The sequence below is a fragment of the Triticum aestivum genome, chromosome 6B (genome assembly GCF_018294505.1).
Source record: "Triticum aestivum cultivar Chinese Spring chromosome 6B, IWGSC CS RefSeq v2.1, whole genome shotgun sequence".
In the NCBI taxonomy this organism is placed as follows: domain Eukaryota; kingdom Viridiplantae; phylum Streptophyta; class Magnoliopsida; order Poales; family Poaceae; genus Triticum; species Triticum aestivum.
The window spans coordinates 323,807,213-323,822,124 of NC_057810.1; the positions used below are offsets into that span (position 1 = coordinate 323,807,213).

The 14,912-nt window shown below is 45.2% G+C and overlaps 2 protein-coding genes across 2 annotated transcripts; both read left to right on the forward strand.

The window, feature by feature from the left end:
• Positions 1-9,457: 9,457 nt before the first annotated feature.
• LOC123134120 (uncharacterized) lies at positions 9,458-10,861 on the forward strand. The gene is made up of 3 exons (XM_044553450.1): positions 9,458-10,197; positions 10,382-10,683; positions 10,781-10,861. The coding sequence occupies exons 1-3, from the start codon at positions 9,535-9,537 to the stop codon at positions 10,800-10,802; spliced, it is 987 nt and encodes a 328-aa protein (XP_044409385.1). The 5' UTR covers positions 9,458-9,534; the 3' UTR covers positions 10,803-10,861.
• A 704-nt stretch (positions 10,862-11,565) lies between these two features.
• LOC123134121 (glycine-rich RNA-binding protein blt801-like) lies at positions 11,566-12,559 on the forward strand. The gene is made up of 3 exons (XM_044553451.1): positions 11,566-11,636; positions 11,729-12,029; positions 12,108-12,559. Exons 1-3 carry the CDS (start codon positions 11,586-11,588, stop codon positions 12,335-12,337), a joined length of 582 nt encoding a protein of 193 aa, XP_044409386.1. The 5' UTR covers positions 11,566-11,585; the 3' UTR covers positions 12,338-12,559.
• Positions 12,560-14,912: the final 2,353 nt, after the last annotated feature.

The window sequence follows — 14,912 nt, forward strand, 5'->3', positions numbered from 1 at the left end:
AGGGTGGGTCTATTATGATAACACCTCTTAAGTCTTATTCTGCACACCAAAAACCTTATTCTGCTAACACCCCGTCTAGCCCACTGAACCCACCTTCTTCCTTCCCTGATCCCACCTCTTCCCACCGGCCCACCCCACCCACCTCTTCCCACGACCATATTCTCCCCTCCCCACCTTCTTCCTTCCCTGATCCCCTCCACCTTCCTCCCGGCAACCTCGTGGCCTGATCCACCAACCCCTGCCACTCCTCCCTCACCACCCCATGACCAACCTCGACCACATCCAGGCCGCCCTTAGACAGGCCAACTGCCACCGCGCATCACGACCCTGGCCAGCAAAACTGCCCCACGCGGCGCGGATCCCCCCGATGTGCCCACGCCTCCCCATGCCGGGCGACTCTCCCATCGATGGATCCAAGCCCTACGGGCCACGGTGACACCACCACCGCATGTTCCGGCGAGATCCGCTCAAGTCAGCGTGCCACTTCGTCGGCGAGGGCCGCCGTGGCGGCTGCAGCACACCCCCTCGGCATCGTGCAGTCCAGTGCGTGAGTGCTCGTAGCATGCCCCCAGCGCCGACGACCCCGCCACCTCCCAAGCTTCGTGTCCACGCTGCTGCTTCCCACGGCAAATCCCTCCACCTCACCTCCCATGTCGTCGGCAGCCGCATCCGCCTTATCGCATCTAGATCCGCGTCACCAGGGGCGGATCCACCACCATCCTGAGCAATGGGCCACCCAGCAAGCAAATTGACACTGCCCCAGCCTCTCGCCCACCGTGCCCCTGCTCCTCACCGCGCCAGCAAAGGATCTGCCAGGCCACCACCTCCCACAGCACGCACCACCACCTCTCCGGGCTCGCCTGTGCCCCACCCCTCCCCAGTTTCATCGGGTGTGCACGGGATCTGCCGAGCCATGGCCATCGCGCCACCCCTCACCTTCCTTCCCTCCTTCCCAGGTCGTGCGCCCTTTCACTGCCATCGACGGCGAGGTCAATGGCCAAGTCCGTGGCCACCACGCATGTCCGCAGTAGTGAGATTCCACCCGGCTAATGCACTGCAGTTCGTTTTGGGTGGGCGCCACTGTCCTCTGATGGCCGTGTGTGCAGTGCGGTTCGGCGGCAGGGTAACCATCACTAGATTCCGGGCAAAAACACCTCCCTAGCGACGAGCTGCAGATCCTTGGCGATTTCTGCCCTGTCAACCTGCACGGATATCGCCGTGGTAGTAGAGCAGCACCCGAACTCCTCCTTCCCCTCGCCGGCGATGAGAGCACGGGCATCTCCCTTGGCAATTTTTGTGGCCAGAGCGACCGACTGCCGCGGTGCAGGCCACACGTGTTTTGTGTTGGATTTAGTTTGCGTCTTATGCAGTTTACTCAAAAGAAGAGGTTCGCTTTGTGGTTCGTTGGTGTTTTGTTTGCGTCAATGTGCAGTTTAGTTTACTTAAGAAAGAAGTGTGTCCAGTAAGAAAAAGAAGAGAACATCGACGTTCATTTGAAGTTCATTTTGTTGTTTATGAGAAACGAGGAGAGAAAAAGGGCACTGCCTAGTGCATTTTGTTGTAAGAATGGATGGTAATTTTGCTATGTAGCTGCGTAAAAAAAGCAATGTTTATGTCTGGTTTGAAGCTCACTTTCTTCTCTCATGAAGTTCGCCATAAAACTACTTTGGGGTGCACTTGGTGATGCGAAACAAAAAAATGAAGTTGGGTTGTACTTTGTGTGTGATTGTAATGTGGAGACATAAAAAGGAACTATTTTGTGTGGATTACTCAGTTTGTAAAATCGTTTCTTTGTATCTTTGTAAAAAGCAGTGCGCTCGGTGAACCGAAGAAGTACATTTTTCAAAATTACTGTAGTTCATTGTTAAAAAAGTTGTGGTTCCCTTATTGGAGTGCACACGAAAGTAAAATTGCATTGGGAGTTGCAGTGCACTTCATTGTTGCGTACACACGATGATTTTCATTCTGCTTGGTGCAGTGTGGTTTCGGTCTGAAGCAGTGCACTGATCTATCTGATGCAGCGCACTTCGTTGTCGCGTACACACACGATGATTTTCGCTCCATTTTGATGCAGTGCGCTTTCGGTCTGAAGCAGTGCATTCATCTGTCTGAAGTAGTGCACTTTGTTCGTCGCGTATGCATGACAATTTTCAATCTATCAGATGCAGTGCGGTTTTCAGTCTGAAGTAGTGTACTACCTGTCTGATGCAGTGCACACGACGATTTAGGTGTCGCAAAAAACAGAGTGTCCGTATTTTTGTAAAAACGAAACTGCTCTTAAACCGTAAGGAATTAGTGGAAGTGTTCTACATAAAAAAGTTGCGCCTCGTCGATATATTTCCAATGGCGTATCATTTGAATCATTTCGACCAGCGGTTTGTGAACATTTCACAAAAAACGGCCGCTGCCTCTTGCAGTCAGCCACACGATTTTCAAAATTAACTAAAAACCGTAAGGAATCTCAAAACCATTCCTACATATGAAAGTTGCACCTTGTACATAGCTTTCCAACGACGTATCATACGCCTCGTTTTGACAAACGGTTCAAAAACTAGAGCGAAAATAGTACCGAAAATTTGAATTTTTTTGAAAAACCGAATTCCGCGATTTAGTAAATTTGAAACTGCTCTTAAACCGTAACGAATTAGAGAAAGATTTATATATAGAAAAGATGCGCCTCGATGATATCTATCCAACGGCATATCATTTGCTTCATTCCGACAAGCGGTTTAGAAAAAATCACGAAAATACGTTCGCTACCACTCGTCATCCGCCGCGCCGTTTTTGAAACTGCTCTTAAACTGCAAGGAATCTTGGAAAGTATTCAACATAGCAAAGTTGCGCCTAATCCGTAGCTTTTCAACAGTATATTATACGCCCCGTTCCGATAAACAATCAAAAAATTAGAGCATAAACAATACCAAAAAAAGACTGCATGCAGTTTTTTCCGACGCGAAGTTCACTAGTCTCTATTGCAGTGCTTGTCGTCAAAATAATGCAGTGCGCTTCTGTTGAGCGTGCAGTGCCAAAGTGGTTTGCAGAATAGTTATTCTGCTAATATTAGCAGAATAGACCGTCTGTATATATATATATATATATATATATATATATATATATATATATCCAATTGGATGTAAGTTAGCATGAACTATTATTGTTGACATCACCCAAAGGTGAATACGTTCGGAGGCAACACTATAAGCCCATATCTTTCTTAGTGTCCGATTAAAACTCTATAACCATTAGTATTGCGTGAGTGTTAGCAATTATGGAAGACTATATGATAGTTGAGTATGTGAAATTTGCTAAATCAAAGCTCTGACATAGACCCTTCCTGAAAATAAGATGAATTGCAATTGTTTGATGACTGAGAACATAGGTTGCTAGTTTCCAGAAAGTTTACGGTCTATGCTTGTGACGCCCCCGATTCAATCGTACACTAATCATACACGCAAACGTGTACGATCAAGATCAGGGACTCACGGGAAGATATCACAACACAACTCTACAAATAAAATAAGTCATACAAGCATCATAATACAAGCCAGGGGCCTCGAGGGCTCGAATATAAGTGCTCAATCACACAAGAGTCAGTGGAAGCAACAATATCTGAGTACAGACATAAGTTAGACAAGTTGCCATAAGATGGCTAGCACAAAAGCATCTACGATCAAAAAGGCAAGGCCTCCTGCCTCGGAGCCTCCTAACTACTCCTGGTCGTCAACGGTCTTCACATAGTAGTAGGCACCTCCAATGTAGTAGGAGTCGTCATCGACGGTGGCGTCTGGCTCCTGGGCTCCGGCATCTGGTTGCGGCATCCGAGAAGAAGAGGAAAACGGAGGAAAAGAGGGAGCAAAGCAACCGTGAGTACTCATCCAAAGTACTCGCAAGCAAGGAGCTACACTTCATATGCATGGGTATATGTGTAAGGAGGCCATATCAGTGGACTGAACTGCAGAATGCCAGAATAAAAGGGGGATAGCTAGTCCTATCAAAGACTACGCTTCTGGTAGCCTCCGTCTTGCAGCATGTAGAAGAGAGTAGATTGAAGTCCTCCAAGTAGCAACGCATAGCATAATCCTACCTGGTGATCCTCCCCTCGTCGCCCTGTGGAAAAGCGATCACCGGGTTGTCTGTGGAACTTGTCTGGGTGTGTTTTATTAAGTATCCGGCTCTAGTTGTCATAAGGTCAAGGTACAACTCCGGGTCGTCCTTTTACCGAGGGACACGGCTATTCGAATAGATAAACTTCCCTGCAGGGGTGCACCACATAACCCAACACGCTCGATCCCCTTTGGCCGGACACACTTTCCTGGGTCATGCCCGGCCTCGAAAGATCAACACGTCGCAGCCCTACCTAGGCACAATAGAGAGGTCAGCACGACGGTCTAAATCCTATGCACGCAGGGGTCTGGGTCCATCGCCCATTGCACACCTGCATGTTGTGAGGGCGGCCGAAAGCAGACCTAGCCTCCCTAATACAAGAGCAGGCGTCCCAGTCCAATCAGGCGCGTGCCGCTTCGTCGCTGACGTCAAGAAGGCTTCGGCTGATACCACAACGTCGAGTGCCCATAACTGTTCCCGCGTAGTTGGTTAGTGCGTATAGGCCAGTGGCCAGACTCAGATCAAATACCAAGATCTCGTTAAGCGTGTTATTATGAAGTAACCGCGGCCTCCGACCAGGGCCAGGCCCACCTCTCGCCTAGGTGGTCTCAACCTGCCCTGTCGCTTCGCCACATAGTAACAGTCGGGGCCATCGGGAACTCAAGCCCACCTCTACCGGGATGGAGCTACCTGTCCTTTCAGCCCCCCACGTCGGAATCACTTGCGGGTACTCAACGAGCCAACCCAACTTTAGTCACCATCTGTATAGTATGTATTTATGTATAATATATACTCATGATCACCTCCCTAGTGACCACGGCCCGATAGTATAGCAAGGCAGACTGACAAGAATGTATGGCCAATGATTATAAACTAGCATCCTATACTAAGCATTTAGGATTGCGGGTAAGGTATCAACGACTGTAGCAATAATGATAGGCTAGGCAACAGAATAGGAGTAAGCGGAATAGTAACATGCTATACTACTCCAATGCAAGTAGTAGAGGGAAGAATAGGCGATATCTGGTGATCAAGGGGGGGCTTGCCTGGTTGCTCTTGCTAGGAGGAGTCGTCAACTTCGTAGTCGAACTGGGCAGCAACCGCGTCGGTCTCGTAGTCTACCAAAGAGAAGAGGGGGAAGAAACACTAAGTACAATGCAAACATAAGCATGACGATGCATGACATGACAATGAGCGGTGTTAGGTGTGCCCTAACGCGGTAGTAGGTGATACCGGCGAAAGGGGGAAACATCCGGGAAAGTATCCCTGGTGTTTCGTGTTTTCGGACAGGTGAACCGGAGGGGGAAAGTTACAGGTTCATTATGCTAGGGACGCGTGGCGGACGAACGGGCTGCGTATCTGGATTCGTCTCGTCGTTCTGAGCAACTTTCATGTACAAAGTTTTTCCATCTGGGCTACGGTTTATTTTATATTAATTTTAAAGATTTAATCATTTTTAGAATCTATTTAATTATTTAATTCTAACATTATCCAAAATAGTGTATGCTGACGTTAGCATGACGTCAGCAGTCAACAGGGCGTTGACTGGATCAAACTGACATGTGGGTCCCACATGTCATTGACTAATTAATTAACTAATAGTTAATTAGGTTAATTAGTGATTAGATTAATCTAATTATGATCAATTAAGTTAATTAAGTTAATTAATTTTTTTTATTTTTATTTTTTTTATTTTAATTCTTTTTTTATATATAAGAAAACGTTTTGGGCGTGGGCCCCATTCGTCATAGGCCCTAGGGGCTTAACTGGGCGGGCATGCGTTAACGAGCGTAGCCGGCGACAGGCGCCAGGCCGCCCCCGTCAGGGCGCTGCGGGGCAAGGCACCCACCAGGGCAGCGGCGAGGCGTGCAGAGCCACCGGCGAGTGGCGGTGGGGCGCTGCAGAGTAGCAGGGCGGCCCGGTGGAGGACGGCACCGCGGGAGGGAAAAGAGGCCGGGGCGGCACGGTAGTAGCGGAGCGGGGTCCTCACCGTGAGCTGTAGGGCAATGGCAGCGGGGTTCGAGGTGGGGGATGGGGACGACATGCGTAGGGGGAAGCAGCCCGGTGGGGTAGACGACGAGGTGGCTCCGGCGAGGCCCGATGTGGTCTGGTGGGGAGGAGCACGGGGACTGCAAGCGACAAGCGGCGCCGGCGATGGGGCGCAGGGGACAACGGGGCAACACTGGGTCGACGACAAGTTGGTGCCGGCGATGTCGAGCGGCGGGGCGGTCGCTGAGGTGAGGCGACGGGGTGGCGCAGTTGGGGGCCGGCGAGCGTTGACGCCGTTCGGTGAGGAGGGGATAAGGACGAGCGACGGAGACGGAGACGGAGACGGGGAGGCGGCACCGACGACGGCGGGGGGGTGGTGGGGCGGCCCCAGCGGGGGTTCTGGACGGCGGCAACGTCGAGCGCCCCCGATCTCGATCTGGATCGGGAGGGAGGCAGAGTGGGGGACGAGTGGGGGAGGGAGTGGGAGGACTGGATCGGCTAGGGTTAGGTCCTGGGGAGTCGGGGGTTAAGCAGTGGGGTGAGGGGGCCGGCCTGGGCTGGTTTGGGCTGGCCTGGCTAGCAGCTAGGCCGACTGGCCCAGGGGGGGTTCTTTGCTTTCTTTTCTTTTGTTCTATTTCCATTTTTATCTTCTTACTTATTTTCTTGTTTCTATTTTCTTTTACTTATATAATAGTTTATAGTTGAGGTAATATCACTGGTGGTGACTTAAATTGGCATGGATGTTCAGTTTGGTGCCTTAACTTGAAAAATACACCTAATACGTGCTAAAACTTGGCACTTTGGTTCAAATACGGTGCCAAACACATTTGTCTACATCTTCGTTGTTGACTGGGCTTGACAGCGTGGCGTGGGGCCCCTTGTCAGCCACTGGAGAGGCGTGCCCGCTGTCTTTTTTTTCTAGAAAACACCCTCGCTTCAACATTTTCTCATAGAAAAAGCCTCTGGCTCGGTGGGACAAAGGCAGACTGCACATTTTTGTCCATATGGCCTCCCGTTTCGTGGCATCTCACAGATGTGTACATGCCGGTTCTTCTGCCTCGAGCGCTCCTCCTCCTCCTCGTTTGATCGTGTGACGGTGCCGCCCCAGTGGATCGTGGCGACGACATTGAGCGTCGCCGGCGAGGATGGCGGAGCCCCGTCGACGAGCTACAGGTGATGCAGCCCTCTTTACGGTGAGAACCACTACGTCTTTGTCAACCCATCTGTCCCCTGTTCTCGGCTGGGTTTAGGTTGATTTTGTGGCACCGAATAAGTTGCGATTTGTAAGATCTTGGTGTCCTCTGATGTTTGGTAGATCCCTATTAGTTAAAACCCATGTGCACAATTACCCGTAGGGTTTTCAAACTTGGGTTTATATGAGGGATTGCTTGGGTTAGAAAGGATCAATTTTTGGCTAAATTTTGCTGAGGACAAAAATCCAGATGTGAGGGCATACGTACATGACTTTAGATCTGATTGTGTTAGAAAGATGAGGTTAACTGAAAGAGACAATAGGTTTGCTGAAATTTTGGACAGTGTGTTAACTGAATAGTTTGACAGTAGCTTAACTGAATTTTGGAAAGTAGTATATCTGAATATTTTGACAGTAGGTTTGCTGAATTCTAATTCTTAGTATGTGTGCCCTTGCCAGCTTGAGCAGGAACATTGGTATCTATTAAGTAGGGTAATGTGTTTCAACTCAGCGATAAACAAAGGGGTCTGTACCAGTTTGAGCAAGTTGGGAGCTACTTTGTTTCCTTCCCTGTTCACAAAACTGAATAGAAATTCAGGCACAACATCTCTAATATCGGCAAGCAAGTGTCCATCCATGCTGTGCCTTGACCCATTTGTCGCTGCCCAAAGCATCGATCTGAACTTGACAGTCTCACTCCAAGTCTAGGGTATTGTTGTGTTGTCGGATATTCAACAGTGTGTCTGAATAGTTGTCGAGAAAACCAACTGGCTATGTGCCTTTCAGTTCAGATGGAACTTGATGTTTACATCATGGCTGACAAGAGAAGATATACTAATACCGTAAGGCAAGCGCGCACACACTAAGATAGAAGGAAAAGAAAAAAAAGATGTGAGTTAGCTAAAACTGACTTATGCGATGAGCATTATTGTACATTATTTCGACAATAGGTTTGCTGAATTATGTGTATACAACTTAACAAAATTGAATGAATGTAGTACCACAACATCATTGTTTGACAGTATCTGAACAACATTGTTGAATTTTTTGAACTCGAGTCAAACTGAATTACTTTTGTCTACTGCTGAACATTGTATTTCATGAGGAGTTGATATAAGTTTAGTGAAATATTTGTACTGCTGCTGAACTGGATGTACTTAAGTGTGTGTTGTTAACTGAATTTAATTAATTGATTGCTGTAAAGTGAATTTACTCAATTTATGTAACTGCGTTCAAAGTTCACAGAATGTATTGCTATTAACTGGATTTATCTAACAACTCGTCAACTGAATTTTAATGCAGATGCTTTTGATGGTCTTTTCTCAGTTGAGATTCATCACAGAGGATTTCTTTGTGGAACTGGCAGCAAGAGCACATACATGGATTATGAAGTAGCATGGTTTGACAACTGTGATAGTGATACATGGTCCATTTTATGGATTGATGATTTTCTGCGGCAGCTAGGCTATGACAGAGAAAGTGTGAAGCTTGATGTTTTCTGGTGTCAGCCTGGAAAGACATTGGTCGATGGACTAAGAGAGTTGAAATGTGATGCAGACATCCTTCCAATGATAGCAGCAAGCACAGAGCACAAGAACTTGTTACTGATTGTAGATCACGGAGAGTCATGAGAGAGTGTGCTAAGAGATGACATTTTTGTTAATGGGGTTCCTGAACTTCCAAAGGTAATTACTCCAGGAAAAGAAAGCAAGGGAAAAGTGCAATATAGCTGTCCGGAGGAGAGAAGTGTGCCAAATAAGAGGAGGGCAAGGAGGTTATGTGGGGAAGGTTCATCCTCGAGTTGTATTGATGAAGAAACGGAGGAACAAGATGGATTAAATGCAGCAGATTCGGAGACAGATGAAGATTTCTATGACAATGACTTTGACATAAAAGATGGGGATGATGATCTATATGCAAAAAATGTAGATAACGAAGTGGATGATCATAGAGAGAAAGACACGACATGTGACTATGAAGCAAAGTTTGCAGAGGATGCTCTAGATGATTCCCACTTAGACTTGTCCATGGAACAGACGGAGAAGTTGAAGTACCACTTCAAGGGATTTAATCCAGAAACTGATTTGAATAACCCTGTTTTTAGACTTGGTCAGGTTTTTGGTAATGTGCAGGAGCTGAGACATGCTATTTCATCTTATAGCATCTGAAACAGAGTTCAAGTGAAGAAGACAAGGAACACATCCACAAAAGTTGTGGCTGTCTATAGTGGTGATTGTCTATGGTATCTCATGGGAAGCAAGGATAACAGAACATCCAGTTTTGTTATAAAAAAGTACTGTGATGAGCACACTTGTACTAAATCCTGGAAGCTCAAGGGGTTGACAGCTCCTTTCCTAACCAGGAAATTTAGAGATGAGTTCAGGGACAACGAGAAGATGCCATTGAAGAAATTTTCGGAGAAAGTTCAAATAGAGTACAACCTCATACCAACCAGGAGCAAATTGGGAAGAGCCAGAAGAGCATCAGTGAAGGAGATAAGGGGGGAGGATGATGATCAGTATAATCAGTTGTGGGATTATGGAGAGGAGTTAAGGAAAAGCAATCCTGGTAGCAAGTTTTTCTTATGCACAAAGGAGATAGTAGATGAGAAGACAAAAGAGACAAAAGAGCACTTCTCCACATTGTATTGGTCTTTGGATGCATGCAAGAGAGGACGGGTAAATGGGTGCAGGCCAATAATTTTTATTGATGGATGTCACATAAAAACTAGATACAAAGGAAATTTACTGACAACTGTTAGTATTGACCCAAATGACTGTATCTACCCCATAGCATTCGGCCTTGTGGAAGTGGAGTCAACTAGCAGCTGGGAGTGGTTTATGGCAAGCCTAAAGGATGACCTCAACATATGTAACACATCTCCATACACAATTATGAGTGACAAACAAAAGGTATGAGCTCAATAATGAACTTTGTAGTTTCACCATTACTTGGTGTATGTGACTTTGACTTTCTTTATGAAATGTACTTATGATTCTGTAACATGACCTTAACATATGTTGTAAGTGAAATTTACTTGATTTATCATATATCTATATGACATTGTTTTGCAAAATTTGTTATGGAAAATTGTAGGGCCTCATAAAAGCAGTGGCAAAGGTATGGCCTGATGCTGAACACAGATTTTGTGTGAGACATATGTATCAGAATTTCCACAAGCTCCACAAAGGTGAACAACTGAAGAACAATTTGTGGGCAATTGCTAGGGCTACAAACAACCTTGCATACAGAAAAGCAATGCAAAAGATGGAACAAGACAGCATTGATGCATACAAATGGGTTGAGAAATGGCCACCAAGAACTTGGATTAAAGCATTTTTTAACCCATTTCCAAAGTGTGACATTCTACTCAATAACATGTCTGAAGTTTTCAATAGGTAACAAGTAATTCTCATTTGTTTTAACATTCTCATAGGTGAAACTTACTTGATTGTCATATATGTATTAACATTTTGGTCTCTTGAAATTTGATAGTTGGATCTTGGAAGCTAGATAACTACCCATTAAGTCTATGTTGGACAGCATCACTGACAAGACCACAAGCAGAATGTACAACAAGAAAAAGGAGGTGTCCAATGATAGAAAATGGGGTAAAAAATTGTGCCCAAAAATACAAAAGAAGCTTGACAAGTTTACTGAATGGGCTGCTTTCTGCATGGTCCAAGGGGCTGGTTAGAAGGTTTTCAAGGTGTTGTCAATGAACCATTCCAATATAGTTGATTTGAACTCTGAGAGTTGTGACTACGGAAGATGGGAGCTGTCTGGGATTCCATGTCATCATGCCATCGCTTGTGCTAGAGAGGAGAGGATAGATCCTGAAAGCCTGGTGCATGAATGCTACTCAGTAGAAACTTACAAAAAAGCTTATGGTTTCAACATCAAGCCCATGAGGGACCAAGAGCATTGGACAAAGATGGAAGGAGTGGAGGTGTACCCACCTGTGTACACCAAGGTCATGGGTAGACCAAGGAGAAATAGAAAGAAAGATCCAGAAGAGAAGCTTGACAAGGAAGGTGGGAAGAAACTGACTAAACATGGTGTAACTATGCACTGCTTTATCTGTGGAGCAGGAAATCACAACAAGAAAGGTCACAAGAAATGGGAAGAAACCAAAAGAGAGGCACCACTAGCAGAAGATGATGATTTAGAAGAGGAGTTTGATGATCCATCCATAATTTCAGTAAGTTAAAATCTGACATACTCGAGCTACTTTTTGTCATATGTGCAACCTAACCTGTTATATTTGTAGAACGTCATGGCACACACAGTTCATCCATCAATGGATCCAACCCAAACACCAGGATCAATGGTTTTTCTCATGCAACAAATGGTAAAGTTCAGAAATCGCGGTGTTCACATTTCTGAATTTTCTTTATACGTCTGAACTGAACCCTTCTCTCAAACATTGTCTACAATATCCAGGAGAGGATGTCATATCAACCAGTCATGGACCATGGACCTCTTCCCGAATCTTCATTTGTTGCACAAGCCAGAGCTAGCATTCCTGCACATAGAGTGACAACTACTATGGCAACTGGAAGAGTGAGAAGGAGGGGTGTTACTGAAGATATACCAGAGGATGTGCCTCAGTCCATCCAGCAAACAAGTGATAATGTAAGAGGTAGGAAGAGGCAGGCTACAGGAGGTGGTGGTAGAGGAAATGCTGTAAGAGATGGGAGAGGAAATGCTACAAGAGGTGGGAGAGGAAATGCTACAGGAAGAGGTACAATTTATGTACTCTACAACTTGCTTTGCATTACATTGTTGTCAATTTTCATGTTCTCAATTGTCATGTAAACAGGAAGTAGAAGGACAGGAGGAGTAAGTGCAAGAGGAAGAGGCGCAAGAGGGAATGATGGAAGGGGAGGAGGTGCAAATGCCAATGGAGGAGGGACTGGATTAGGGGTTGGATTATGGAACTTGATGTTTGGAGCTGATGCCGATAGGTCCCGTGTGGCAGCAGAGGAAGAGCCAATCACACAAAACACACCAGAAGGCAATGAGTGGGATGATGACTTCCTCTACATGTAGATGTGAAAACTGATGCACAAGTTTATGACTGAACTTTATGGAATGCAACTATGTTCACCAATGAACTTGATCTATTTCTTTAGGGCCTCTTTACATGTAATGAACATGTCAGTTTACATGCTTTCTTTTATTTTGTTCTATTTCCATTTTTATCTTTTTACTTATTTTCTTGTTTCTATTTTCTTTTACTTATATAATAGTTTATAGTTGAGGTAATATCACTGGTGGTGACTTAACTTGGCATGGATGTTCAGTTTGGTGCCTTAACTTGAAAAATACACCTAATACGTGCTAAAACTTGGCACTTTGGTTCAAATACGGTGCCAAACACGTTTGTCTACATCTTCGTTGTTGACTGGGCTTGACAGCATGGCGTGGGGCCCCTTGTCAGCCACTGGAGAGGCGTGCCCGCTGTCTTTTTTTCTAGAAAACACCCTCGCTTCAACATTTTCTCATAGAAAAAGCCTCTGGCTCGGTGGGACAAAGGCAAACTGCACATTTTTGTCCATATGGCCTCCCATTTCGTGGCATCTCACAGATGTGTACATGCCGGTTCTTCTGCCTCGAGTGCTCCTCCTCCTCCTTGTTTGATCGTGTGACGGTGCCGCCCCAGTGGATCGTGGAGACGACATTGAGCGTCGCCGACGAGGATGGCGGAGCCCCGTCGACGAGCTACAGGCGATGCAGCCCCTCTTTACGGTGAGAACCACTACGTCTTTGTCAACCCATCTGTCCCCTGTTCTCGGCTGGGTTTAGGTTGATTTTGTGGCACCGAATAAGTTGCGATTTGTAAGATCTTGGTGTCCTCTGATGTTTGGTAGATCCCTATTAGTTAAAACCCATGTGCACAATTACCCGTAGGGTTTTCAAACTTGGGTTTATATGAGGGATTGCTTGGGTTAGAAAGGATCAATTTTTGGCTAAATTTTGCTGAGGACAAAAATCCAGATGTGAGGGCATACGTACATGACTTTAGATCTGATTGTGTTAGAAAGATGAGGTTAACTGAAAGAGACAATAGGTTTGCTGAAATTTTGGACAGTGTGTTAACTGAATAGTTTGACAGTAGCTTAACTGAATTTTGGAAAGTAGTATATCTGAATATTTTGACAGTAGGTTTGCTGAATTCTAATTCTTAGTATGTGTGCCCTTGCCAGCTTGAGCAGGAACATTGGTATCTATTAAGTAGGGTAATGTGTTTCAACTCAGCGATAAACAAAGGGGTCTGTACCAGTTTGAGCAAGTTGGGAGCTACTTTGTTTCCTTCCCTGTTCACAAAACTGAATAGAAATTCAGGCACAACATCTCTAATATCGGCAAGCAAGTGTCCATCCATGCTGTTCCTTGACCCATTTGTCGCTGCCCAAAGCATCGATCTGAACTTGACAGTCTCACTCCAAGTCTAGGGTATTGTTGTGTTGTCGGATATTCAACAGTGTGTCTGAATAGTTGTCGAGAAAACCAACTGGCTGTGTGCCTTTCAGTTCAGATGGAACTTGATGTTTACATCATGGCTGACAAGAGAAAATATACTAATACTGTAAGGCAAGCGCGCACACACTAAGAAAGAAAGAAAAGAAAAAAAAAGATGTGAGTTAGCTAAAACTGACTTATGCGATGAGCATTATTGTACATTATTTCGACAATAGGTTTGCTGAATTATGTGTATACAACTTAACAAAATTGAATGAATGTAGTACCACAACATCATTGTTTGACAGTATCTGAACAACGTTGTTGAATTTTTTGAACTCGAGTCAAACTGAATTACTTTTATCTACTGCTGAACATTGTATTTCATGAGGAGTTGATATAAGTTTAGTGAAATAATTGTACTGCTGCTGAACTGGATGTACTTAAGTGTGTGTTGTTAACTGAATTTAATTAATTGATTGCTGTAAAGTGAATTTACTCAATTTATGTAACTGCGTTCAAAGTTCACAGAATGTATTACTATTAACTGGATTTATCTAACAGCTCGTCAACTGAATTTTAATGCAGATGCTTTTGATGGTCTTTTCTCAGTTGGGATTCATCACAGAGGATTTCTTTGTGGAACTGGCAGCAAGAGCACATACATGGATTATGAAGTAGCATGGTTTGACAACTGTGATAGTGATACATGGTCCATTTTATGGATTGATGATTTTCTGCGGCAGCTAGGCCATGACAGAGAAAGTGTGAAGCTTGATGTTTTCTGGTGTCAGCCTGGAAAGACATTGGTCGATGGACTAAGAGAGTTGAAATGTGATGCAGACATCCTTCCAATGATAGCAGCAAGCACAGAGCACAAGAACTTGTTACTGATTGTAGATCACGGAGAGTCACGAGAGAGTGTGCTAAGAGATGACATTTTTGTTAATGGGGTTCCTGAACTTCCAAAGGTAATTACTCCAGGAAAAGAAAGCAAGGGAAAAGAGCAATATAGCTGTCCGGAGGAGAGAAGTGTGCCAAATAAGAGGAGGGCAAGGAGGTTATGTGGGGAAGGTTCATCCTCGAGTTGTATTGATGAAGAAACGGAGGAACAAGATGGATTAAATGCAGCAGATTCGGAGACAGATGAAGATTTCTATGA

Excerpts from the sequence above, each read along its gene's own strand:
- LOC123134120 (XM_044553450.1), top strand. The coding sequence starts at position 9,535 with ATGGGAAGCAAGGATAACAGAACATCCAGTTTTGTTATAAAAAAGTAC. Across the intron at positions 10,198-10,381 it reads TTATGAGTGACAAACAAAAG|GGCCTCATAAAAGCAGTGGC; the intron begins GTATGAGCTCAA and ends GGAAAATTGTAG. Across the intron at positions 10,684-10,780 it reads ATGTCTGAAGTTTTCAATAG|TTGGATCTTGGAAGCTAGAT; the intron begins GTAACAAGTAAT and ends GAAATTTGATAG.
- LOC123134121 (XM_044553451.1), top strand. The coding sequence starts at position 11,586 with ATGGATCCAACCCAAACACCAGGATCAATGGTTTTTCTCATGCAACAA. Across the intron at positions 11,637-11,728 it reads TTTTTCTCATGCAACAAATG|GAGAGGATGTCATATCAACC; the intron begins GTAAAGTTCAGA and ends TACAATATCCAG. Across the intron at positions 12,030-12,107 it reads AGGAAATGCTACAGGAAGAG|GAAGTAGAAGGACAGGAGGA; the intron begins GTACAATTTATG and ends TCATGTAAACAG.